The 25,180-nt window shown below is 36.8% G+C and overlaps 1 protein-coding gene across 3 annotated transcripts in view; it reads left to right on the top strand.

Annotated features, from left to right (window-relative positions):
• GLRB (glycine receptor beta) overlaps positions 1 to 25,180 on the top strand; it is a 101,996-nt gene that overhangs the window by 38,569 nt on the left and 38,247 nt on the right. For all 3 annotated transcript variants that reach the window (XM_057497023.1, XM_057497021.1, XM_036887882.2), the window contains 2 exons: positions 4,848 to 4,954; positions 6,716 to 6,783. In XM_057497023.1, the coding sequence (XP_057353006.1) occupies positions 4,848 to 4,954; positions 6,716 to 6,783 (175 nt within the window). The remainder of the gene's footprint in view (positions 1 to 4,847; positions 4,955 to 6,715; positions 6,784 to 25,180) is intronic.

Raw genomic sequence — 25,180 nt, forward strand, 5'->3', positions numbered from 1 at the left:
TGTGCATTTAGTACTATACAGGAATTATGGGAAATTACAAAATACAGAAGCCATGATTCCCTCAAGAATCATACTGTCTGCATTTAGTCTGTTCAGTAGTACACATAGATGAGAAAAAACAACTACAAAACAATTGCCAAACAACATATTTATCAGTCTGTGTTCTTTAGAACCTATGCTGCACCTATGGACAGGGAGACATTCGAGTGTCCCCTGTAGACACTGAGGCAAGCATTTGGTTAGAAAGGCAATTTTAAAGGACAGGTTGGGCTCAGGTTAGTATGATAAAGAATGGAAGTTAAGATATTCCAGGGAGGGGGTTTATTCTGAACCAGTGAAGGGAGGAAGAATGTTTGGTGTTGTTTGTTAGATGGGCTAGAAAATGAGTGTGACTGACACAGCTTACCCTGTAGAGGAGGAAAAGCTTTTCCCTTTATCTCAGTAGCTGGGTGTGTGTTATGAGCTGATGACAGGCATATTAACAGGAAAAGTACAAATTTATTAATTTTTAATATTATGTGCCTCGGGGACATCACAGAAAAAAAAAAAAGTACCCTAACAAAGTGGTGAAATTTGAAAGCTTTAGTACAGTCTTAGTAGGGCAAACCCAGAAAGGAGGTAGGCCTCTTAGGGGAGAGTAAATGACTTAGGAATGATGAATGGGCCCTTAGAGGTATAGATGTGAGGTATAATAGTGGCAGAGTTTGTCTGCGTGTGGTGTCCAGTTCTAGTGCCCTCTCCAGTGATGAGAGTCAGTCTTTACTGGTCGATGGAACTATGGTGGTAAGGATTTATGACAATTGAGCTCCTTTTGAAGGATCTGTCTTTAGGCAGCTAAGAAGAGTTCAGAGAAAGCCTCTTTCTGCATTTGCTGTTTCTCAAGTGCCTTTAGCTCAAAATAATCCTTATGCCAAAGAGGCATATTGTATGGTGGCATATTCCACCACACTTCCCAGATGGAAGAAAAAAAATCAGGCTAGAAAGTTCTCGTCTACTAAAATTAGTGTTGTCTTTATGTTGTGTGGTTATTTCATTGCTTAAAACGAATATGCTTATAAAGGATTTTATAACAAGACACAATAATAGCAGTCCTTAGTTGACCCAATACAATTGTAGTTTGTAACAATTAATTCTGTTTTCCTCCCCTGAATAAGAAACCTTGTAAATTTGTTTGAACACTAATTTTCATCCTAATATTCAGTTTTCCCACATACTCTCATTCTCTTTAGAGTTTCCTATCTTTTGGTAAGGGATGACAACTGTCTCTAAAGAAGTTACAATTTCACCTGCAATAAAATGAAAACTCTCATTACCAGTCCCCCAGTCCCCAAGCTGGTAAGGCTATGAGAAGCAATTTAAAAAAATCTATATAAGCTCTTACACCTTCAGGAGGTTAAGTTAATTGACCTTCATTTTTTTCTCTACTGTTTTGAATCCTGATATCTACTTAAACAGATTGTCTGTATCAATTCATAATATTTCATTTATGAAATTGACACTGAATAGACAGTGCTAGATGCTCCAAGAATAGTTCTAACTTTTCTTGTGACTGTCATGGATTTGTGTGTGTGTGTGTGTGTGTGTGTGTGTGCATTGGCAAAACTTACAGATGGTAAAACCAACCCAAACACATCATAAGCAATGAAACATTGCTTGTATAAAAAATGCTCTCAAGCAACTACCAACTTAGTCAAGATTCATTGTTCAGTCTTAATTAAAATGGAAAAACATGGCAGTTTTTCCTCTTTTTGATAGTTGACAGCAAATATATATATAGAGAGAGAAAGGGACAGCTGTATTTTATAGCTCTGTCAGGTATTTTCTCCTTGTTTAATTGATCTGATAATAGAGAACCTTCTTTTACCAATTCTTCCCTCCATCCCCCACCATGTATTTAACTGGATGAGAAGACTCATTGTGTATTTCTTGGGCAGTATCATTTTATAAATGTGAGCATGATTGTTTCAGAAATATTTGGACTATCTCTGGCCATATCATCTTAAGTATCACATACTCATTTGCTTAGGCAGAAGGTTAATACTGTATGTTATTAAAAAGCAACTTTTTTGCTACTGTTTCTTGTTATCACATTGCACTCTGTGGATAAAATGAAGGTTCCTGTGGCCAGTTCTCACCTGCCCCTGGTTGGCTAGCTCACCACACATGTGTGGGCAATATGTTGTTATTGACTCTATATAAAGAGCTCTGCCCAGTGCTCTGGGTGATATGGTGGCACAGCTGCAAGGCTGCAGAAGAGCAGTGGCTGGAGTGGTGGCAGTGCCAAGAACAGAGGCTCAGAGGATGGCTGTGTGGGCAGAGAGGCCTGGAGGATGGCTGTGCAGGTAGAGAGGCCCAGAGGCAGGGACCGGCTTGCTGCATGCAGACTCACTCTGAGTGGATGGGATTCTAGTGATTAACCTGCAACCATGGAAATAAAGTTGGGTATAACCCTTTCACCCCAAGAATGTTCTACTGTCATTTCTTTGGTCACATTGAATCCATAGTGAACTTGCCTGGGGCTGAAAACTATTAGCAAGAAGTTGAAACCTATTGGCACGTGCGGATAAAATGAGAGATCCTGTGGCCAGGATTCTCACCTGGCCCTGGTTGACTAGCTCACTACACATGTGTGGGCAAAATGTTGCTATTGACTATATATAAAGAGCTCTGCCCAGTGCTCTGGGCAGCACAGTGGCATGGCTGCAAGGCAGCAGGAGAGCAGAGCAGAGGCTGGAGTGGTGGCAGCACCTAGGACAGAGGCCCAGAGGATGGCTGTATGGGCCAAGAGGCCCGCAGGCAGAGACTGACTTGCTACATGCACACTGGCTCTGAGTGGATGGAATTTTAGTGATTGACCTGCCACTGTGGAAATAAAATTGGGTATAACCCTTTTACCCCAAGAACGTTTCACTGTCATGTCTTTAGTCACCCTGAATCCATAGGGAACTTGCCCGGGGCTGAAACCCATTGACAAGACAGTTGGCATAGTTGGCAGGATTCATTGTTGACCAAGGAAAAAGAACAGGTTGCCCTCGTGGAAGGAATCTTTCAGCAGGCTGCACCTATAGACAGAGACACATTCGACTGTCCCCTGTGGACATGTGGTACTGTGAAGGGGTGGAGGACTGGGGTCCACCCGAAGAGAAAGCTGACTGAAATGGTGTCACTATGAAGTTCTGTGGCCTGAGAATAAGCAACATGAGAAGGAGCAGTGGCCTGAGAAGGAGTGGCATGAGAAGAAGCAGGATGGGAGTGCAGGCTTCCAGGTGCCGTGGGGCAGGTGAAGGATGTAGTGGAGCTGTCAGCCCCAGAAAAGGAGGAGTGGAGGTTTGACGAACAGGTGAGGGTGGAGGCCCTGCTGGTGCCAGAGGCATCGGCCCCCCCTCGGGTGAGAACCCACCTGCTTGAAAGCTGGTGGAAAGCCAGAAGGACTCGGCAGCTGTGGGTTCCTCCAGGAGAGGTGCAGCCCTCTCCCCAGGCTGTGGACCACTCCATGCTCTGCTTCTATCCTCGGGCTCAAGCGCAGAAGGAAATACAGTCTGCTTCTCAAGGGAAGAATTTAAAGGCCCCATGAAGGTCAGGAAGACCCAGATGTGGGTTGACTTGAAAAGGCAAGAGCAGACAGAAAGAAATTGGTTGACTGGAGCTATGGTGACAACTGAGACCAGAGCAGCAGTTCTGGCTGCTGAGGACGTACCAGAAGGCAATATAAAGCAACAGGATTGGTCTGTGTCTGCAAGACTTTTTGCTGGAGAGGCTGGAGAAGGTGCGTATTGTAAGGCCCACCCATGGTCTTTTGGTTAACTCCTTTGAGTAGAGCTGGTTTGAATACAGCCAGGATAACCACTTGGTGGCAATGGATCTCCTCAGGCTTGAGGGTTATAATTTGTTAGAACTGGTTTGAATACAGCCAAGATGCAATGGATCTCCTCAAGTTTTAGGGTTATTATAATTTGTTGTAATTTTTGTTATTTGTATATTGTCATAGCCTCTGTTGTTATTATGGAGTTTGGTTGCAATGCTCCAGCTTTCTTGCATGGGGACCATTGCAGAGGATTGAGGGCACATAGATTGAGAGGTGAGAATCCTAGAGGGGTGGTGTGCAGATAAAATGAAAGTTCCTGTGGCCAATATTCTCACCTGGCCCTGGTTGGCTAACTCAGTACACATGTGTGGGCAATGCATCGTTATTGACTCTATATAAAGAGCTCCGCCCAGTGTTCTGGGCAACACGGTGGCACAGCTGCAAGGCTGCAGGAGAGCAGAGCAGAGGCTGGAGTGGTGGCAGCACCGAGGACAGAGGCCAGAGGCAGAGACCAGCTTGCTGCCTGCAGACTCGCTGTCAGTGGATGGGATTCTAGGGATTGACCTGACACCGTGGAAATAAAGTTGGGTATAACCCTTTCACCCCAAGAACATTTCACTGTCTTTTCTTTGATGTCACTGAATCCATAGTGCACCTGCTCAGGGCTGAAACCATTGGCAGGACAGCAAGACATACTCCCTTTGTGTTTGTCTGCATTTTGATTGCAGCTTGTTGTCAGGACAAGTAAGATGTCTGTATAATAATTTTATTTAAAAGAAAGTAAATGGATATTTAGAACAGTGTTTCATGCATTTGGTAAAATTAAGTGCTAAAATACCTTTTCTGTTTTTTATTTTTATAACAGATATCTTTTGGCTTCTAACAATGTCTAGTACTTTTCATTGACCTCTGTTTGGAAAAGCTATGCTAGAGTTGAGGATTTGGCTCAAAAAACAAAATATTTTCCCCAGTGAAAATTGCCCATTCTTGTTGCTTGCTGTTTCAAAATACTTATCAGGTTTTGTTTTGTTTTCTCTTATAGCCAGCAGTCAGCAGAGGATCTTGCCCGAGTACCTGCCAATTCCACTAGCAATATCTTGAATAGGCTGTTGGTCAGCTATGATCCCAGGATAAGACCAAATTTCAAAGGTTTGTTATCTCCCCCAAATCGTCATTCTTTGCAATTTAGAAATTGATTTTGTTTGTATAAAATCACTTACTTGTGATATTCAAAACAGGGTTTCAAATTGACATGTTATTGTCCTGTAATGTGCTTAGATTCACAGCAGTTTAATTGCGAAAATGTTCAAAGATAAGCAAAATATTCTCAAAGTTTCATATGTTTCCCAGTTAAAAAATAATAATAAAAAAGGCACATTGTGAATTAATAAACTAACCTCTGTTTGGGTTTTCTAAATACTTCATCTTCTTATCCATAGTGATTTAAAACTCAGGCTCTGGATACAGATCTTGGTTTCATTCACAGCCATCAAAAAGTTACAATTTGTAGGGGAATGGCAGTGTACTAATTCAGAGATAGACAATAGTTCTGTATTTAGTTTCTTTTTTACTTTCTGTTAGCTTTTCACATTGATAAATTCCTTGTATTCTTTTGCTGAAAAAAGATTGCCATGTCATTTTTTAAAAAATGTTAACTTTGTGAATAAAGGTGACTCTTTTCTACAACATAGATTGTTTTTACTTCAACAGAATATTACCATTTATCACATTTTTGAAGAACCAAAACCATACTTGCAATTAAAATCAGAAGAAGATTGTATAGGTGTGCAAACTTCCTCCCTCCCTCCCTCCCTCCCTCCCTTCCTCCCTTCCTTCTTTTTTGTTGTCTTGATTAGTTAGGAAAAGCTTTATAAAAAAAATATATATCTGGAAAACTGTAATCCTTATGGCTGGTTAAGGACAGGTATTAATGTAGATCAGATTAACATTATAAGACTTGACTTTTTTTTTTCCCTCACAGAAAAAAAGAGTCTGCAGCTGTTTCTAGTCAACTGAAGTTATATGACTATGTTGTAAAAACAGGGGGTTTTTGTTCATTACCAGAACCTATTCAGTTACTTTCAACAAGAGCCATGGTCTGAGTTGTCACATGTCGGCCATATATTGATTCACCACCTGGTTTTCATCAGTCAGTGCTTATGTAGCTGAAAGGCCATATTCACATTTTCCCTTTGTTAGCCCAACCAGGGGGCCCCCCCGCAATGAATTTTTTTTTAAAAAAAAAGAAAACAAGAAAGAAATTCGCAACATTACACTTTAGTTCTCACTCCATGAACTTTAAAAATTATTTTCCGACAGGCCAGGCAAAAATTTTATAAAGATTTTGTTTTATATCTAACTTTGCATTTTCATGAATTAAAAATCAAAATAAAGTAATTATAAGTAAAATTTATTTAATACTGCTTTACCAATTAAAGTAAGAATTTAAAATGATTATAAGAATGAAAGTTAAACATTTTTAAACGATGTTTTTCAAACAATAATTTACATTTTCTTAAAGTAAATGCATCAGCCCAATTAAAACAATTTTTAAATATAAATGTATTTTCCCATAGTCTCTATAATTTAAGAGGTAAATGCATCAACCCAATTAAAACAATTTTTAAAGATAAAAGTATTTTCCCGTCTATAATTTAAGAGATAAATATTTCTGAATAAATATATAAAATACAGCTTAACTCATTTTTTACTTATGATTTCTATTTAGAAAAATTAGTAAATAGCAATTGCGGATATGGTATACTAAGACCATAGATTTATAATTTTTTTTACATCACATGTGGATTGGAAAAAATAAAAATCAAGTACTTAAACCATAAAAATATGAAAATTCTGACCAAGATTTTCATAGCTACTTTATTTTTATTTATCTGTAATTTTTGTTCACAGGCATTCCCGTTGATGTAGTAGTCAACATTTTTATCAACAGTTTTGGATCCATTCAAGAGACAACAATGGTAAGATTACAATTAATTTAATATTTTTTCTTATCTAAATTTTTATTGTGGATAGTGAAAGTAATATTAAAACTGGAAAATAAGGTGTAACTCTAAGGAAATGCATGTTCTTTTCTAGTATAAAATATACAAATTCCATTTTGTTATGTCAGTGATTTCAATAACTGCAATTTTGCAATTCAAGTTTTGCCTTCATACACATTAAGACTTAGAGACTTGGAAGAATTAATTTACTTACTCTGAACAACTAATTGGATAGCACCTGGGAAAAGGATTTATGCAATGAATATCTGAAGCAATGTTTTTTCCCTAGTATGATTATATGTATGAGCATTCAAAAGTATCTACATGTTCACAGTTTTCTTTTCTTCCAGTTTCCTGAGAAGAATCTTTGTTTTCTCTGTTGTACGAATTTTGTGATGTTTGGAGCAGAGAATTTAGGGCAACAGAGTTCCTTGAAAAGATTATGTAACAAGAGGAAAGGGTAAGGAAAGGTAAAGGGAGTGGGAAGGAGTTTCATGCAGTCTCCTTTCTTGAAACGGAGGAGAGAAGTTTGCGGGAGTAGCTGCTATTCATGATCAGTTGGATATTAGGGACAATGATGTCTATAAAGTACTGTGAGTAGGTTTACTGAGTCTCAAAAGACATTCAATAAAGTGTACTTGCTTTTTGATGTTTCAGAATATTAGATTTGCACCCTCTGATAAAACATGCCAAAATGATGCTTCAAATGGGAGAAAGAAGGCTCAATTTTTGGTATTTTTTGAGATACTTACATTTTTTGTAAGTCATATGTGTGGATAAAATGAGAGTTCCTGTGGCCAGGATTCTCACCTGGCTGTGGTTGACTAGCTCACTGCACACCTGTGGGCAATACATGGCTGTTGACCCTATAAAAAGAGCTCTGCCCAGTCCTCTGGGCGCAACGTGGTGGCAGGGCTGCAAGGCTGCAGGAGAGCAGAGCAGAGGCTGGAGTGGTGGCAGCGCCGAGGACAGAGGCCCAAAGGACGGCTGTGTGGGACAACTGTGTGGACAGAGGGGCCCAGAGGACAGCTGTGTGGGACGACTGTGCAGAGAGGCCCAGCGGACAGCTGTGCGGACAGGGGGGGCCCAGAGGCAGAGACTGGCTTGCTGCATGCAGACTCGCTCTGAGTGAACGGGATTTTAGTGACTGACCTGCCACTGTGAGAATAAACTTGGGTATAACCCTTTCAGCATGAGAACGTTTTGCTGTCTTTTTCTTTGGTCACACTGAATCCACAGCAGACTTGCCTGGGGCTGAAACCCATTGGCAAGACAATCATAACATAAGGTTTGAGTGAAAAGCCTGGTATTAATGGTTAGAGCACAGTATGATTTTTCATAGAATATCTCAGACTACAGAAAGAATTTAAATATATTTTCCTTTCTATAGCAACTTAATGTGTTATAAAAGCAATTGTATGTTGCATTTAATTTACAACACTTATTTTTATGTCTAATTGTGTTGAGAATGCTATTTACTTTTTATAGAAGTGTGTATCTAGCCCCTGAATAATTGGTTATTTTCTTAGTGTGTAGATACTTTTAGATAATTATTTAAAAGAGGATTTTGGAATCAAGTCCAAAGTTCATTTCCAGTGACTTTTTAGTTTACTTGATTTACATGGATGTACATTAGAAGGCAGCTCCAGAATGAGATACAGACCACCAAGTATTACTCAAAAGACAATTGTAGCACTCACTGGTTGAAAATGTGGTTAGTCTACCTAAGCACTTCACTTTGTAAGAGTAAGAGATGTCATTTTTTTCAAGATGAACTTTGAGGGGATCAATTTGGTCTCTGTATACTCTTCTCTGTGCCCTGTTTTATCTCTCATGGCTCCATCACACTAATCCTAAAACACCGCCACTGAGATACTCTGACCTGTTAACATTCCTACTTGATCTTGCAATTTGAGGCAGTTAATGAGAGGGTATTTTTTCTCATTTTGTGGAGGCTGCACGTGTCGTAGCTCGGGAGGTACCATGAATGTATCTTATTTTGTAAAAATTATTGAATGTCTTCAAAATGTGAGACTCTCAAACTTCTCTAGATCCCATCACTAGTTATTTGATTCTATTTAGTTGAAAACACTTGAGAGAGAGATGTTAGGAAAGGGAGAACTTCTTACAGATTATTTGAGGATTATAATAAAATATTTCATAATTTCTTAGATAATTTCCTATTGTTCTACTACACATATCCATCACAGTAGCTAACCCAGAATACTTACTGCTGGGACCGGAGTCAACCAATTCTCATTACACACTCTCTGCCCTTACTATTTATCATGATCTCCATTTCTTCTAATAAGAGCTTTTTAGGGCTACTCTACTTACCTTGTGCCATCTTTTCAATCCAATGTTTCATCTCTTATCATTTGTTTGTTACTTAAATTTGATAGCTGCTTTACTTAAACTAAACTATTTTTTGTGTTTTCCTTTTATTCACTTTTGGACTATAAACCTCTTAAAGTCAGAACAATGTATTTTACTTTTAAAAAATGGATTTAGTTAGTTATTGAAGTATAGTTGATATGCAATATTATATTGGTTCCAAGTATACAACATAACTATTCAACAGTTACCTACATTATTAAATACTCATCCCAAATAGTGTAGTTACTGTCAACAAAGAAAGATGTTACAGAATCATTAACTATATTCTCTATGCTGTATTTTAATCCCTAATTTACATTACGATTGAAATTTTGTGCCATCTACTTTTTCATTCTTAAAACCCAGAAGGCATTCAATAAATAGTGAATGCATAATAAATAATTTCTAATATTAGCTAATATTGATTGAATAACTGAGCAAATACATTCTCCTACTTGCCTAGCAAAAGTGAGTTAAAGTAACCATAAAACAGTTTGCAAAGCAAATTTAAACAATAGGCTCATGTTGAACATGTTTTGGCTAAATGATAGACTAAATAATGTTATTATTGTAGAATGCTAACTTTGGAAATATTAGAGACCTTTGTACAGAAGAACCTAATTACTTATATATGCTGTTTATTTTGCTGAAATGACCTGGGTGAAAACCAATCTGCTTTTCACTTTGTGTTGTGCAGACACAGCCGAAAAATTTTAGAATCAGAGCCAAATTCACCAGAGACTTAAATATATTACTTTATCATAATTATAATTTTTTGCTTTAGCAATGTTTATTTCATATATGCCTATAAAACAGTTTTATAGACATATCTTTTGTGGCTGTCATATTTTTTGATTTGCTCAGTCTTTAAAAAAAATGCTGTAGTGCCTTGTTTAATAGAAAAGGCACAGGTATTTTAGATATATAGAAAATATTAAAATGCCTCCTAAGGAAAAAAAAAGTATCTAAGACAAAACCTGTTCTTTGTTACCTGTTTGTTACAAACTCTGGTCAAAATGATAGTGAGGACTCAGGAGGGCAGCTAAAGAGGTATACATGTATGGATAGGAGTTATGTTCAAAGAGGATATTTCTTTTTCTCTTTTCTTCCAATCAGGGTGTCTCCATTTTATTATTTTTTCATTTGATATATACATTGTGAAAGGATTCTCTTCATCAAGTTAATTAACACATCACCTCACATATTTACGTTTTGTGTGGGTCAGTGGGAACATTTTAAGTTCTATACCCTTAGCACGTTTCATTTATATGATACAGTATTATCAATAAAGTCACCATGTTATACTTTAGATCCTCAGATCTTATTCATTTTATAACTGAAAGTCTGTAGCCTTCTACCAACCCCTCCCTGACCTCCCCTGCTCTCTGGCAACCAGCCCCTGACAACCACTTTCCTTCCTTGTTTCTATGCCTTCCAAGTTCATCCATGTTTTTGCAAATGTCAGATCTTCTTTTCTGAGGCTGAAAAATATTCCACTGTATTTATACACCACACTTTCTTGATCCATTCATCTGGTGACAGAGATAATAGGTTTGTTTCCATACTTTGGTTATTAGGAATAACGCTGCAATGAATGTGGGAGTCACTGAGTTGTCACTGAGATAACAGGTTTTGTTTCCTTTGGATATATCCCCAGAAATGAGATTACTGGGTCATATGGTAGTTCTATCTTTAATTCCTTGAGGAACCTCCATACTGTCTTCCACTGTGATTGTAGCAGTTTGCACTCCCACCAGTAGTATGCGAGGGCTCCCTTTTTTTCACTTGCTTGCTATCATTTTCCCTTGTTATTTTGATAATAGCCAGACAGCTAATTTTTTAAAAACAAAACAGAAAAAGCCCTCAAAACAAGACAGGAAAGCAGAGAGTACTAAGTTTATCTAAATGCAGGATATGTGTTCATAGAAACAATATGGTGGACAGTACATGCATTGTGATATCAGACAGGCTCGAGCTTGAAGTTATGTGCTTGATGTGTCATACCCTAAAAAGAGTGAAAAAAATTACAAAACTACAGCAACAGTATCTTGCCCAGCATTGTAACTCTCATGGATGGTGACTCTCTGTGTGTCATGCATTTCCAATTAATGTGATATTTCACAATAGACTCTCATCCTAAAGAAAATGCTAGAGAAAAAAATGAAACATTCATATAAGCTTATTAGTAGCCCCATTATACAGTTGTGGTTTTGTTTAAGAGTTCCCTGGAAATTTCCCCTACAAGTATCTGCTGAAATAAAAAAGTGCTAACATTTGGGAAGCTTAACTCTTTCCCAACACTTTCTTCTCCAGGTCAGATCTTTCTACCTTAACTAGCAGTTGCTTATTCCAGAAAGTAGAATGCACAACACGGAGCTTGAGGATGGATGTGAGACATGAAAAGCAGCAAGTCAGGTGGCAGAGGGATGTAGGGCAACTTCTGGAGAGAGAGGGCAACCCACTCCTCTTGTATATAAAGTTGATTATCAAATACAAGGTTGTAGGCAATAACATTGTGAGGAAATTTTAACCAATTCTACTTGTAAAACATTCCTTCCTGCTTATTTGCTTTTTAATTAATATGCTATCTGTTGCTGGCAGAACTAAAAGTAATTGGAGGAAAAAGTACAGCCATTTTAATATTCCTTAAGCTCTTCCACACCTCCATGGCTATATGCTCCTTCAGCTTGCTTTATGATCTCATTTAGAGTTTTATGGTTGCTATTTCTCATATCTGTGCATTCAATTTCATTCTGCTACCTTACATTTTTGTAAGGTATCATTACTAATACTGTAAAGGGTATTTACTGACATTAATAGCATCACCACAATTGTCAAGTAAATATAATCATCCTAATTTGAAGTTGCTAGAGCAGTTGCACCTAATTTGATCATTTTATATGATACTGCTTGTGACATATGAAATAAGAGCATTCAAAACAATGAGAAGAATGGTTTGTTAGAGGCTAGGTGGCATCTGCTTTATGGTTATGTTTACAGTATTTGTTGATTTTTTCCATTCTTATCCTTGGCTTAAATCAGTGGAATTTTCATAATTGAAAATGTGAACATTTACACTAGTGGGGAAAAAATTGGGTATTATGGCTTACTGTAATAATTTATACACAGCCCTTTTACCTCATCAGAAATACATAAGAGTTCTTTCATGGAAATAAAAGTGTGCTTATTCGATATAATCCATTTTCTTTATTTGGCGCAGGCATACTTTTTAATTATGTTGAATTAAGATTGCTCTACAATTCAAGATCCTATCGGATTGTCTGTGGCTTTCTGCTGCGTAACTTTTTGTTTGGTTTAATAATAGACTTCAGCTCTTTTTAAGCAACACAGTTGTGCCCGTCAAGGAAAAAAAAACATACTTGGGATCAACTAAAAGAGCGTAATCCTAGTCCTTCTCTAGTTCTTAGTTCTAGTTCTCATCTTTGTTGTTTTAAAACCATTTTATTTTATAAATTTCCTTCTATATAGAGATTCAAGTTTCTTTTCTTAAAGCATGTCTTTTAGTTTACTATTATATAATTATGTTACTCTTATTACTAATAGTTTATTCCTTATAGTTTATTGCTTTTATTATAAACTTCCCAGCATAATTTCATTTATTATAGAATAGTATTAGACTTATTTATCCCAATTTTTTTTCTATTTTGTCTTAGATACATAAACCTTAAAATGTTTTTATACTTATTTTTTTTTCCTATTCATGTTCAGGGTTTGTACCCTGTAGTAGGTTATATAATGGTCCCTCAAAAATGTCTACATCCTAACCTTCGGAATCTGTGACTATGTTATTTTACATGTTAAAGGAAACTTCATGTATGTGATTACATTAAGGATCTTGAGATAACGAAGCCCATCCTGGTTATCCACATGGACCCAGTATAACAGGGGTTCTTTTAAGAAATAGGCAGGAGGATCAATCAGTAGTAGAAGATGCGATAAAAGGCAGTATGAAGTTGGAGTTTTTCAAGGAAGAGGCTTCTAGCCAAGAAACGTGGCACCCTCTAGGAAAAGAACTTCTGAAAAGAAGGCAAAGAAACAGATTCTCTCCTTAGGGCCTCTGGAAGCCATCAGCCCTCCAGACAACCTTGACTTCAGCCCAGTGAAACTGATTGTGGTATTTTCAGCTCCAGAACTTCAGGATAATAATTTGTGGTATTTGAAGTCCCTAAATTTTTGGTAATTTTATTACAGCAGCAGTTGGAAACTGATATACATGCTGATGAACAGTTATTACATTTTTTTCTCCCAAATTTGGCTGGAGGATTATCTGTTACATACGGCTTTCTCCCAAATGCTGCTGGACGGTTATATGATTATATATATAACTTTTTCCATACATGAAAATGCCAAAATAATCAGTGTTTTTTAAAATTCAGTTATTACTAAAAAGTTTCACTCATTAAAGTTATTCATAATAAGGACATAGTTTGAAAGAGTATCTATGTTTTCAGTAGCTAAAAATATACTGTATCCCTTTCTCTTTTCTTTGTCAAATTTCCTTTTTTTAGTGTCTGCCTTAAATGAAGAATACTTGATCGTGGATCCTTTCCTCTTTATCTTTTTTTTCCTAACTAGCTAGATTATTCAAAAGCATTGGTGATTAAACATCATAAGTAAGAGTATTGTTTTAAGCAGTAACGAAGGATGAGAAATGTCCAAGTTTTATTTTTTCCTTCCCATAATTTGTCATTGTTATAGTGGATAGAGGAAAATTAAATTAATGATATAAATAATGGGATACAAATATCCTGTCAAAATGTCACAGAAGTCATTTCTTTACTCATACATTAAATAAAAGTATGCTGGGTACTTCTGTATAACCAGTCCAGCAGACTGGTACTCTTACGGAGTACTATAGTTTCATGGGGCACCATTGCACCACCTAGCAGGCACTCCTAATAAAAATGGAATATTGGCATGGGTCTAGAAAAAAGAAATATTCATAAGCTGTTACTAATATTTACACATTTTTGAAAACATGACATTGAGAAAAATCACTAAAATATAAACTAAGAATTGTTACTGGCATTTTGTTAACTTGCAATTTTTACATGAACTTTTCTAACCTCACTGATGACTAAATTTAAATCCTTTTCAAACCAGGCTTATAACAGCTCTGTTGACAGAACTTTAATTATAAGGCTGCCAGATGCTATGATTGCTGATGTGCTTTATTTCCTTGTATATTAATTTTTTTAACCATAATGTAAAGAAAACAAATGAGTTAAAGATTCCATATGTGAGAGTTAGGTAAAAATTATAGTAACCAGAAAAACCATCCTAACAACAATATGAAATATAAACAGTTCTTAATGTTAAAATATCAATGAAACTTAACCAGTTTTAATGCTTTGTTGTGAAATGTTCTGTTGCCTTGAAGAGCGAGTTTTATTTGGGAGTTCATTGGGACTGAAAATTTTGGAGAACATCCATTTTCCAGATAATGACTACTAGTGTGCTCTTCGGAATGAACAATGAGTAGTACTTGTCACCAAGTTCTTTAAAAACAATTAAGTCATTTCCCACTGATAAAAGAAATCTGTTTCTGGTGGGAACTTGTTCATTGCAAAATAAATGATAATGCTATAATTACTTGATTGAGTAATTAAAAATGAAGATAAATAGATTTCAAATGTAGTTATCTTACTATAGGGCATTTGAAATGCCAATAACTAGCAATTATTTAGAAATACTCATAAAACATTAACCAAAGCAGTTAACTAATGAGCTTTTCTCTTTTAATGAATGCTGAGCTCAAACTATTAATTTAAATTGTAAGGTTTTAAACATTCTTAAAAGATATATAAGCTTGTTGCAACTTGTATTCAATTATTATAATATGTGGCTACATGGATAATAGAAAAGCATTTTGACACACTTTCATAATGAAATAATAAGATACAATGAGCAAAAATGGTATAATGGATTAAGCAACATCCAGTTTTTCAGTGATGCTCATTATAACAACAACTCCGGAATTCTAAAAATAAAGCATTACAGTAGAGGCTTATGTGGTGTGTTAATTTTACATAGTGCAGCTGAAAGCAAGAAGAGTTTAGCAAATGCTTGAAAAAACATGTTAGTACTGTTTCAAGATGTGTGACCTCACAGGGGATTACTGTTGAGAATAATTGTTGGTCAGTCAGCATAGTACAGCACAAACTGAAAGACTACATGCAGAAATTTTTTGGGAGGAAGAAATCACTGTTACCAACATCATAAAAAAAAATCAGCAGTTTAGAGGATATATCCTAATAAAACAAAATACTTTTTAGTGCTTAATATGGCCAGTGCAGATCATGTACTGTACATATTATCTCATTTAATCCTTGTAAAAACCCTGTACATGAGTGTATTATTAGCTCCATCTTATAGATAGGAAACTTTGTCCTCTGTAATATTGCTTTTGATATGCTACTCTGCCAAGAATGTTTTTGCTAAAAATCTTCAGTGGCTTCTTCGTTTGTTGAAAGTATTCAGTTTGATTGTACTTGACCTTCTCTGGCACTTGCTGTTGTTGACCATCTCAAAGCTTTTGCCCTTTAAAACATTCTTGGGGTTTTCTTTTTCTGTTTTCTAGCTTGCCCTTTAAATACTTGTCCTTCCCATGGTTATTTTTCCCCCCTGCATTCCTACTCTAATAATTACTTTTGGACAAACTCTCCAGTAGTCTTGATTTTTTTTTTGGTTATGTTTTCAGAGTTCATTCATGTGGTAACATATAGCAGAATTTTATAACTTTATGATGGAATAATATCCATAGTGTGCCTATACATAAACCACATTAGGGTTCTTCATTCACCTGTTGATGGACACTTGGGAAGTTGTTCCACCTTTTGATTATTGTGAATAATGCTTCAGCATGGGTGGACAAGTAGCTGTTGGAGTCTTTGCTTTAGATTCTTTTGGGTATATGCCTAGGAGTAGAATTGCTGGGTCATATGGTATTTCTATGCTTAATGTTTTGAGGACAAAGTAAACTTTTTAAAAATTTAAAGACACACATACAATGAGGATATATTAGTGATTTGTTTAACTCATGAATGAAGGATAGCAGGATAGTAAAGCTGATTCCGTGGTGAATTTGGACTGAAGAGAAAGAAAGCTGAAGTTGGACTTATCAGCTAGACACAGACTGGTTTAATGTTACATAGGACAATAAAGGCATAATCTTTGGGAATATCTTTTCTACCTGGCAGAAGTCATTAGCATCTCTGTCATACAAAACTTATTTGTAATTAATCAATTTTCTATAAATTATCTAATTTTACAGAGTTTGGGCCCTAATGAACAGAAATGGCAAGTCAGACAGCTACATTTTCCTGGAGAGTCGTACAACCATTAGGTGGGCTTGTTAGGAAATGGTTTAGTTTGATAGTGGAAAGGCAGACAGTAATCTTTTTGCCTGATCTCCAAATTGTGAATTTTTTCTTAATTTGGTGTTGATACCCTTTCATTTTGTTTGTACTGTGTTTTGCACTCACTTTTAAAAGTAGACTGTATTTCTTAGTACATAAATTTTAGTACAAAAAGTAGAGAAATTTTCGGTTCACAACGAAACTGAGCATAAAGTAGAGTTCCCATATACCCATCTGCATGTACAGCCTCCCCAACTATCAACATCCACACAGAAAGCATACATTTGTTACAATCAGTGAGCCTACACTGATACATCATCACTAAAGTCCATTAGGGTTTGCTTTTGGTGATGTACATTTTATGGGTTTTGACAGTTGTATGATGACATGTACCTACTATTATTGTTTCATACAGAAGAATTTCACAGCCCTGAAAATTCTCTGTTCTGCCTGTTTGTTTCTCCCACACCCCAACTCCTACCAGCCATTGTTTCCTTTCACTATTTCTATAGCTTTGTCAATTCCAGAATGTCATATAGTTGGAATCATGCAGTATGCAGCCTTTTCAGCTTAACTTCTTGCACTTAGTAATATGCATTTAAGGTTCTTCCATATCTTTTCATGGCTTGATAGCTCATTTCTTTTTAATGATGAATAATATTCCATATCTGGATATATTATAGTTTATCCATTCATCTACTAAAGGACATCTTGGTTGCTTCCAAATTTTGACAGTTACAAATGAAGCTACTATGAACATTTGTGTGCAGGTTTTTTGTGGATATAAATTCTCAACTCCTTTGGGTAAATATCATGGAGTGCAGTATGTTAAGAGTGTATTGAAAGTTTTGTAAGAAACTGCCAAACTGTCTTCCAAAGTGGCTTTACCGTTTTTGCATTCACACCAGCAATGAACAAGAGTTACTGTTGCTCTACATCCTCATCTGTATTTGGTGTTGTCGTTGTTCTGGATTTTGGCCATTCTAATAGGTGTGTAGTGGTATTTCAAATTAGTGGTTTAATTTATATTTCCCTGATGATGTCAGACATGGAACATCTTTTTATAAATTTATTTGCTATCTGCCATCTTTGTTTCTTCTTTGGTGAGGTATATATTAAGATCTTTGGCCCAGTTTTAAATTATTTGTATAAAGTCTGGGAGTACTCACAGCTATGTCCTTAGTGCCCAGAGCATGAAAAGGAATATATTGTTAATAAATAATCTTTGAATTGAATGAATGAGACAGCCAGTCAATCACTAAGGGATTTAGGAGGAATTTAAATAAATGTTTCTGAAAGCATAAGATGTACTCCATGGCTGGATTCCTAAGGATGTAAAATGGAAAGGAAACTAATTTACTTATGTAGCTGGTACTACATTTAATCTTTTATAGTGACTGTTTTATTTAATTATCACATTAGGGTATTAGCATTCCTATTTTTTTATATTAAGAAACTGAGCTCAGAGAGAGTAAGAAATTTGCTCAGGGTCATGGCTTCTAAAATTCAGAGCTGAAATTTTAATCAGGATCTTTATATTTCCAACCCATGTTGACTCCATTATACTAGGCTTCATATTTTGATCAGTATTATTTTTTTTATTTTTTTATTTTTATTTTTATTTTTTTGTAGATAATTATTTTTTATTGAAGGGTAGTTGACACACAGTATTACATTACATTAGTTTCAGGTGTACAACATAGTGATTCAACATTTATATACATGACAATTCTAGGTACCAGCTATCACCATACTAAGCTGTTACAATATCTTGACTATATTCATTACATCCCGGTTACTTATTATTTTACCATTGGAAGTGTGTACTTTTTTTTTGTTTTTGTTTTTGTTTGTGAGGGCATCTCTCATATTTATTGATCAAATGGTTGTTAACAACAATAAAATTCTGTATAGGGGAGTCAATGCTCAATGCACAATTGTTAATCCACTGCAAGCCTAATTTTCATCAGTCTCCAATCTTCTGAGGAATAACAAACAAGTTTTTACATGGGGAACAAATTCTTACATAGTGAATAAGTTCTTACATGGTGAACAGTACAAGGGCAGCCATCACAGAAACCTTCGGTTTTGCTCATGCATTATGAACTATAAACAGTCAGTTCAAATATGAATACTCATTTGATTTTTATACTTGATTTATATGTGGATACCACATTTCTCTCTTTATTATTATTATTTTTAATAAAATGCTGAAGTGGTAGGTAGATACAAGATAAAGATAGAAAACATAGTTTAGTGTTGTAAGAGAGCAAATGTAGATGATCAGGTGTGTGCCTGTAGACTATGTGTTAATCCAAGCTAGACAAGGGCAATAAAACATCCACGTATGCAGAAGATTTCTCTCAGAACAGGGGGGTTGAGGTTCTAAGCCTCACCTCTGTTGATCCCCAATTTATCACCTGATGACCCCCCTGCGACTGTGCCTGTCTTAGGTTGTTCCTCCCTTGAGGAATCTTACCCGTCTCTGGCTAACCAGTCATCTTCCGGGGCCATACAGGGAAATGTAAAGTTGGTAAGTGAGAGAGAAGTCTTATTGTTTGAAATGGTTAGCTTTTTATTTCTTTGCATATTTATGCCCTGTAGCTTCTATGCCCAGCATTTGTCTTGAGGTATCTTTACCACTTGGAAGAATTATGATACTCGGTAAATTTGATATGAGGCACGAATTCTATTTAAGGGTTGTAATTAGGAAGGAAGAAGAAAAGCTATAGAAGTAGCAGGCGAAAAAAAAACATGGGAAGATTGATTATTTCTTTGACATATCTTCTTGTAGAGTAACTTCAGCATGTATAGGTTTTAAGCTACTACTTAAATTGCGCACACACATTAACATAATAGGAGTATAGTTACATAAGCAAAGCATATCTGTAATTACCAGCCATCTCCAGTGAAACCAAGAAACCCAGTTAGGCACCTCAGGCATTTGTGAAAACTTATCTATGATATGGTGGATATTGTCCAACTGAACTTGAACAGTCTGAGAGAAATCAGACAAATTAAAACAACCCATTCCTGGGGAATGTTCACATCCCTTATGTTCTTTTAACAGTAAATAGTCTGTAGTTGTAAGATTTTGGAGCACTACAATTTGCACTTCTCCTAATTCATGATTGAGTTCCAACAGTATAGATCCAGTCAAATTTGCTATTTCACTGTATGCACAGGCCAGCTTAGATATCTCCTTCTTCATTCCCATGGCAAGTCCAGGAACTGGTGGGATGAGTGCATCTACAGCTGTAGCAGTGTGTGGATCTTTGTTGGGGTTTTTTGATGATCATCTTCTGACATGAGTCTTCCAGAGAGTGCTGATGTTGGAAATTCTTTTTCATATCGTATCTTAGTTCATTTTCTGGGTAGCCCAATTAGGCTTTGATCCTCTGTATAAACACAAACAGACCCTTTGCCTACACTTTTATATGCCCTTTATACTCTTGTGTAGAACTCGTTGGAGGTTACCACACAGGAACTGCCTCTTTTTTTTTTTTTTTTTTTTGCTGTCACTAATCTACACTTACATGACAAATATTATGTTTACTAGGCTCTCCCCTATACCAGGTCCCTCCTATAAGCCCCTTTAGAGTCACTGTCCATCAGCATAGCAAAATGTTGTAGAATCACTACTTGCCTTCTCTGTGTTGTACAGCCCTCCCTTTTCTCCTACCCCCCCATGCATGCTAATCTTAATACCCCCCTACTTCTCCCCCCCTTATCCCTGCCTACCCACCCATCCTCCCCAGTCCCTTTCCCTTTGGTACCTGTTAGTCCATTCTTGAGTTCTGTGATTCTGCTGCTGTTTCGTTCCTTCAGTTTTTCCTTTGTTCTTATATTCCACAGATAAGTGAAATCATTTGGTATTTCTCTTTCTCCACTTGGCTTGTTTCACTGAGCATAATACCCTCCAGCTCCATCCATGTTGCTGCAAATTTTTGGATTTCCCCTTTTCTTATGGCTGAGTAGTATTCCATTGTGTATATGTACCACTTCTTCTTTATCCATTCATCTATCGATGGACATTTAGGTTGCTTCCAATTCTTGGCTATTGTAAATAGTACTGCGATAAACATAGGGGTGCACTGGTCTTTCTCAAACTTGATTGCTGCATTCTAAGGGTAAAATCCTAGGAGTGCAATTCCTGGGTCAAATGGTAGGTCTGTTTTGAGCATTTTGATGTACCTCCATACTGCTTTCCACAATGGTTGAACTAAGTTACATTCCCACCAGCAGTGTAGGAGGGTTCCCCTTTCTCCACAGCCTCGCCAACATTTGTTGTTGTTATTTGTCTTTTGGATGGCAGCCATCCTTACTGGTGTGAGGTGATACCTCATTGTAGTTTTAATTTGCATTTCTCTGATAATTAGCGATGTGGAGCATCTTTTCATGTGTCTGTTGGCCATCTGTATTTCTTTTTTGGAGAACTGTCTGTTCAGTTCCTCTGCCCATTTTTTAATTGGGTTATTTTTTGTTTGTTTGTTGAGGCGTGTGAGCTGTTTAAATATTCTGGACGTCAAGCCTTTATCGGATGTGTCATTTTCAAATATATTCTCCCATACTGTAGGGTTCCTTTTTGTTCTATTTACAGTGTCTTTTGCTGTACAGAAGCTTTACAGGTTAATATAGTCCCACTTACTCATTTTTGCTGTTGTTTTCCTTGCCCAGGTCGATATGTTCAAGAAGAAGTCACTCATGTTTATGTCTAAGAGGTTTTTGCCTATGTTTTCTTCCAAGAGTTTAATGGTTTCATGACTTACATTCAGGTCTTTGATCCATTTTGAGTTTACTTTTGTATATGGGGTTAGACAATGGTCCAGTTTCATTCTCCTACATGTAGCTGTCCAGTTTTGCCAGCACCATCTGTTGAAGAGACTGTCATTTCACCATTGTATGTCCATGGCTCCTTTATCAAATATTAATTGACCATATATGTCTGGGTTAATGTCTGGATTCTCTAGTCTGTTCCATTGGTCTGTGGCTCTGCTCTTGTGCCAGTACCAAATTGTCTTGATTACTATGGCTTTATAGTAGAGTTTGAAGTTGGGGAGTGAGATCCCCCCTACTTTATTCTTCTTTCTCAGGATTGCTTTGGCTATTCGGGGTCTTTGGTGTTTCCATATGAATTTTTGAATTATTTGTTCCAGTTCATTGAAGAATGTTGCTGGTAGTTTCATAGGGATTGCATCAAATCTGTATATTGCTTTGGGCAGGATGGCCATTTTGACGATATTAATTCTTCCTAGCCACGAGCATGGGATGAGTTTCCATCTGTTAGTGTCCCCTTTAATTTCTCTTAAGAGTGACTTGTAGTTTTCAGAGTATAAGTCTTTCACTTCTTTGGTTAGGTTTGTTCCTAGGTATTTTTTTTTTTTTTGATGCAATTGTGAATGGAGTTGTTTTCCTGATTTCTCTTTCTGTTGGTTCATTTTTAGTGTATAGGAAAGCCACAGATTTCCGTGTGTTGATTTTGTATCCTGCAACTTTGCTGTATTCTGATATCAGTTCTACTAGTTTTGGGGTGGAGTCTTTAGGGTTTTTTATGTACAGTATCATGTCATCTGAAAATAGTGACAGTTTAACTTCTTCTTCACCAATCTGGATTCCTTGTATTTCTTTGTTTTGTCTGATTGCCGTGGCTAGGACCTCCAGTACTATGTTAAATAACAGTGGAGAGAGTGGGCATCCCTGTCTAGTTCCCGATGTCAGCGGAAATGCTTTCAGCTTCTCGCTGTTCAATATAATGTTGGCTGTGGGTTTCTCATAGATGGCCTTTATTATGTTGAGGTACTTGCCCTCTATTCCCATTTTGCTGAGAGTTTTTATCATGAATGGATGTTGAACTTTGTCAAATGCTTTTTCAGCATCTATGGAGATGATCATGTGGTTTTTGTCTTTCTTTTTGTTGATGTGGTGGATGATGTTGATGGACTTTCGAATGTTGTACCATCCTTGCATCCCTGGGATGAATCCCACTTGGTCATGGTGTATGATCCTTTTGATGTATTTTTGAATTCGGTTTGCTAATATTTTGTTGAGTATTTTTGCATCTACGTTCATCAGGGATATTGGTCTGTAGTTTTCTTTTTTGGTGGGGTCTTTGCCTGGTTTTGGTATTAGGGTGATGTTAGCTTCATAGAATGAGTTTGGGAGTATCCCCTCCTCCTCTATTTTTTGGAAAACTTTAAGGAGAATGGGTATTATGTCTTCCCTGTATGTCTGATAAAATTCCGAGGTAAATCCATCTGGGCCTGGGGTTTTGTTCTTTGGTAGTTTTTTGATTACCACTTCAATTTCGTTGCTGGTAATTGGTCTTCTTTAGATTTTCTGTTTCTTTCTGGGTCAGTCTTGGAAGGTTGTATTTTTCTAGGAAGTTGTCCATTTCTTATAGGTTTCCCAGCTTGTTAGCATATAGGTTTTCATAGTATTCTCTAATAATTCTTTGTATTTCTGTGGGGTCCGTCGTGATTTTTCCTTTCTCGTTTCTGATACTGTTGATTTGTGTTGACTCTCTTTTCTTCTTAATAAGTCTTGCTAGAGGCTTATCTATTTTGTTTATTTTCTTGACGAACCAGCTCTTGGTTTCATTGATTTTTGCTATTGTTTTATTCTTCTCAATTTTATTTATTTCTTCTCTGATCTTTATTATGTCCCTCCTTCTGCTGACCTTAGGCCTCATCTGTTCTTCTTTTTCCAATTTCGATAATTGTGACATTGGACCATTCATTTGGGATTGTTCTTCCTTTTTTAAATATGCTTGAATTGCTATATACTTTCCTCTTAAGACTGCTTTTGCTGTATCCCACAGATGTTGGGGCTTAGTGTTGTTGTTGTCATTTGTTTCCATATATTGCTGGATCTCCATTTTGATTTGGTCATTGATCCATTGATTATTTAGGAGCGTGTTGTTAAGCCTCCATGTGTTTGTGAGCCTCTTTGCTTTCTTTGTACAGTTTATTTCTAGTTTTATGCCTTTGTGGTCTGAAAAGTTGGTTGGTAGGATTTCAATCTTTTGGAATTTACTGAGGCTCTTTTTGTGGCCTAGTATGTGGTCTATTCTGGAGAATGTTCCATGTGCACTTGAGAAGAATGTATATCCTGTTGCTTTTGGATGTAGAGTTCTATAGATGTCTATTAGGTCCATCTGCTCTACTGTGTTGTTCAGTGTTTCCGTGTCCTTACTTATTTTCTGCCCGGTGGATCTATCCTTTGGGGTGAGTGGTGTGTTGAAGTCTCTTAGAATGAATGCATTGCAGTCTATTTCCCCCTTTAGTTCTGTTAGTATTTGTTTCACATATGCTGGTGCTCCTGTGTTGGGTGCATATATATTTAGAATGGTTATATCCTCTTGTTGGACTGAGCCCTTTATCATTATGTAGTGTCCTTCTTTATCTCTCGTTACTTTCTTTGTTTTGAAGTCTATTTTGTCTGATATTAGTACTGCAACCCCTGCTTTCTTCTCACTGTTGTTTGCTTGAAATATGTTTTTCCATCTCTTGACTTTTAGTCTGTACATGTCTTTGGGTTTGAGGTGAGTTTCTTGTAAGCAGCATATAGATGGGTCTTGCTTTTTTATCCATTCTATTACTCTATGTCTTTTGATTGGTGCATTCAGCCCATTAACATTTAGGGTGACTATTGAAAGATATGTACTTATTGCCATTGCAGGCTTTAAATTTGTGGTTACCAAAGGTTCAAGGTTAGCCACTTTAGTATCTTACTGCCAAATTAGCTCACTTATTGAGCTGTTATATACACTGTCTGGAGATTCTTTTCTTCTCTCCCTTCTTATTCCTCCTTCTCGATTCTTCATATGTTGGGTGTTTTGTGCTGTGCTCTTTCTAGGAGTGCTCCCATCTAGAGCAGTCCCTGTAAGATGTTCTGTAGAGGTGGTTTGTGGGAAGCAAATTCCCTCAGCTTTTGTTTGTCTGGGAATTGTTTAATCCCACCGTCATATTTGAATGATAATCGTGCTGGATACAGTATCCTTGGTTCAAGGCCCTTCTGTTTCATTGTATTAAATATATCATGCCATTCTCTTCTGGCCTGTAGGGTTTCTGTCGAGAAATCTGATGTTAGCCTGATGGGTTTTCCTTTATCGGTGACCTTTTTCTCTCTAGCTGCCTTTAAAACTCTTTCCTTGTCCTTGATCTTTGCCATTTTAATTATTATGTGTCTTGGTGTTGTCCTCCTTGGATCCTTTCTGTTGGGGGTTCTGTGTATTTCCGTGGTCTGTTCGATTATTTCCTCCCCCAGTTTGGGGAAGTTTTCAGCAATTATTTCTTCTAAGATACTTTCCATCTCTTTTCCTCCCTCTTCTTCTTCTGGAACCCCTATAATACGGATATTGTTCCTTTTGGATTGGTCACACAGTTCTCTTAATATTGTTTCATTCCTGGAGATCCTTTTGTCTCTATGTCAGCTTCTATGTGTTCCTGTTCTCTGGTTTCAATTCCATCAATGGCCTCTTGCATCCTATCCATTCTGCTTATAAACCCTTCCAGAGTTTGTTTCATTTCTGTGATCTCCTTTCTGGCATCTGTGATCTCCCTCCGGACTTCATCCCATTTCTCTTGCTTATTTCTCTGCATCTCCGTCAGCATGTTTAT

Source organism: Manis pentadactyla, chromosome 1, assembly GCF_030020395.1.
Source record: "Manis pentadactyla isolate mManPen7 chromosome 1, mManPen7.hap1, whole genome shotgun sequence".
Lineage (NCBI taxonomy): Eukaryota > Metazoa > Chordata > Mammalia > Pholidota > Manidae > Manis > Manis pentadactyla.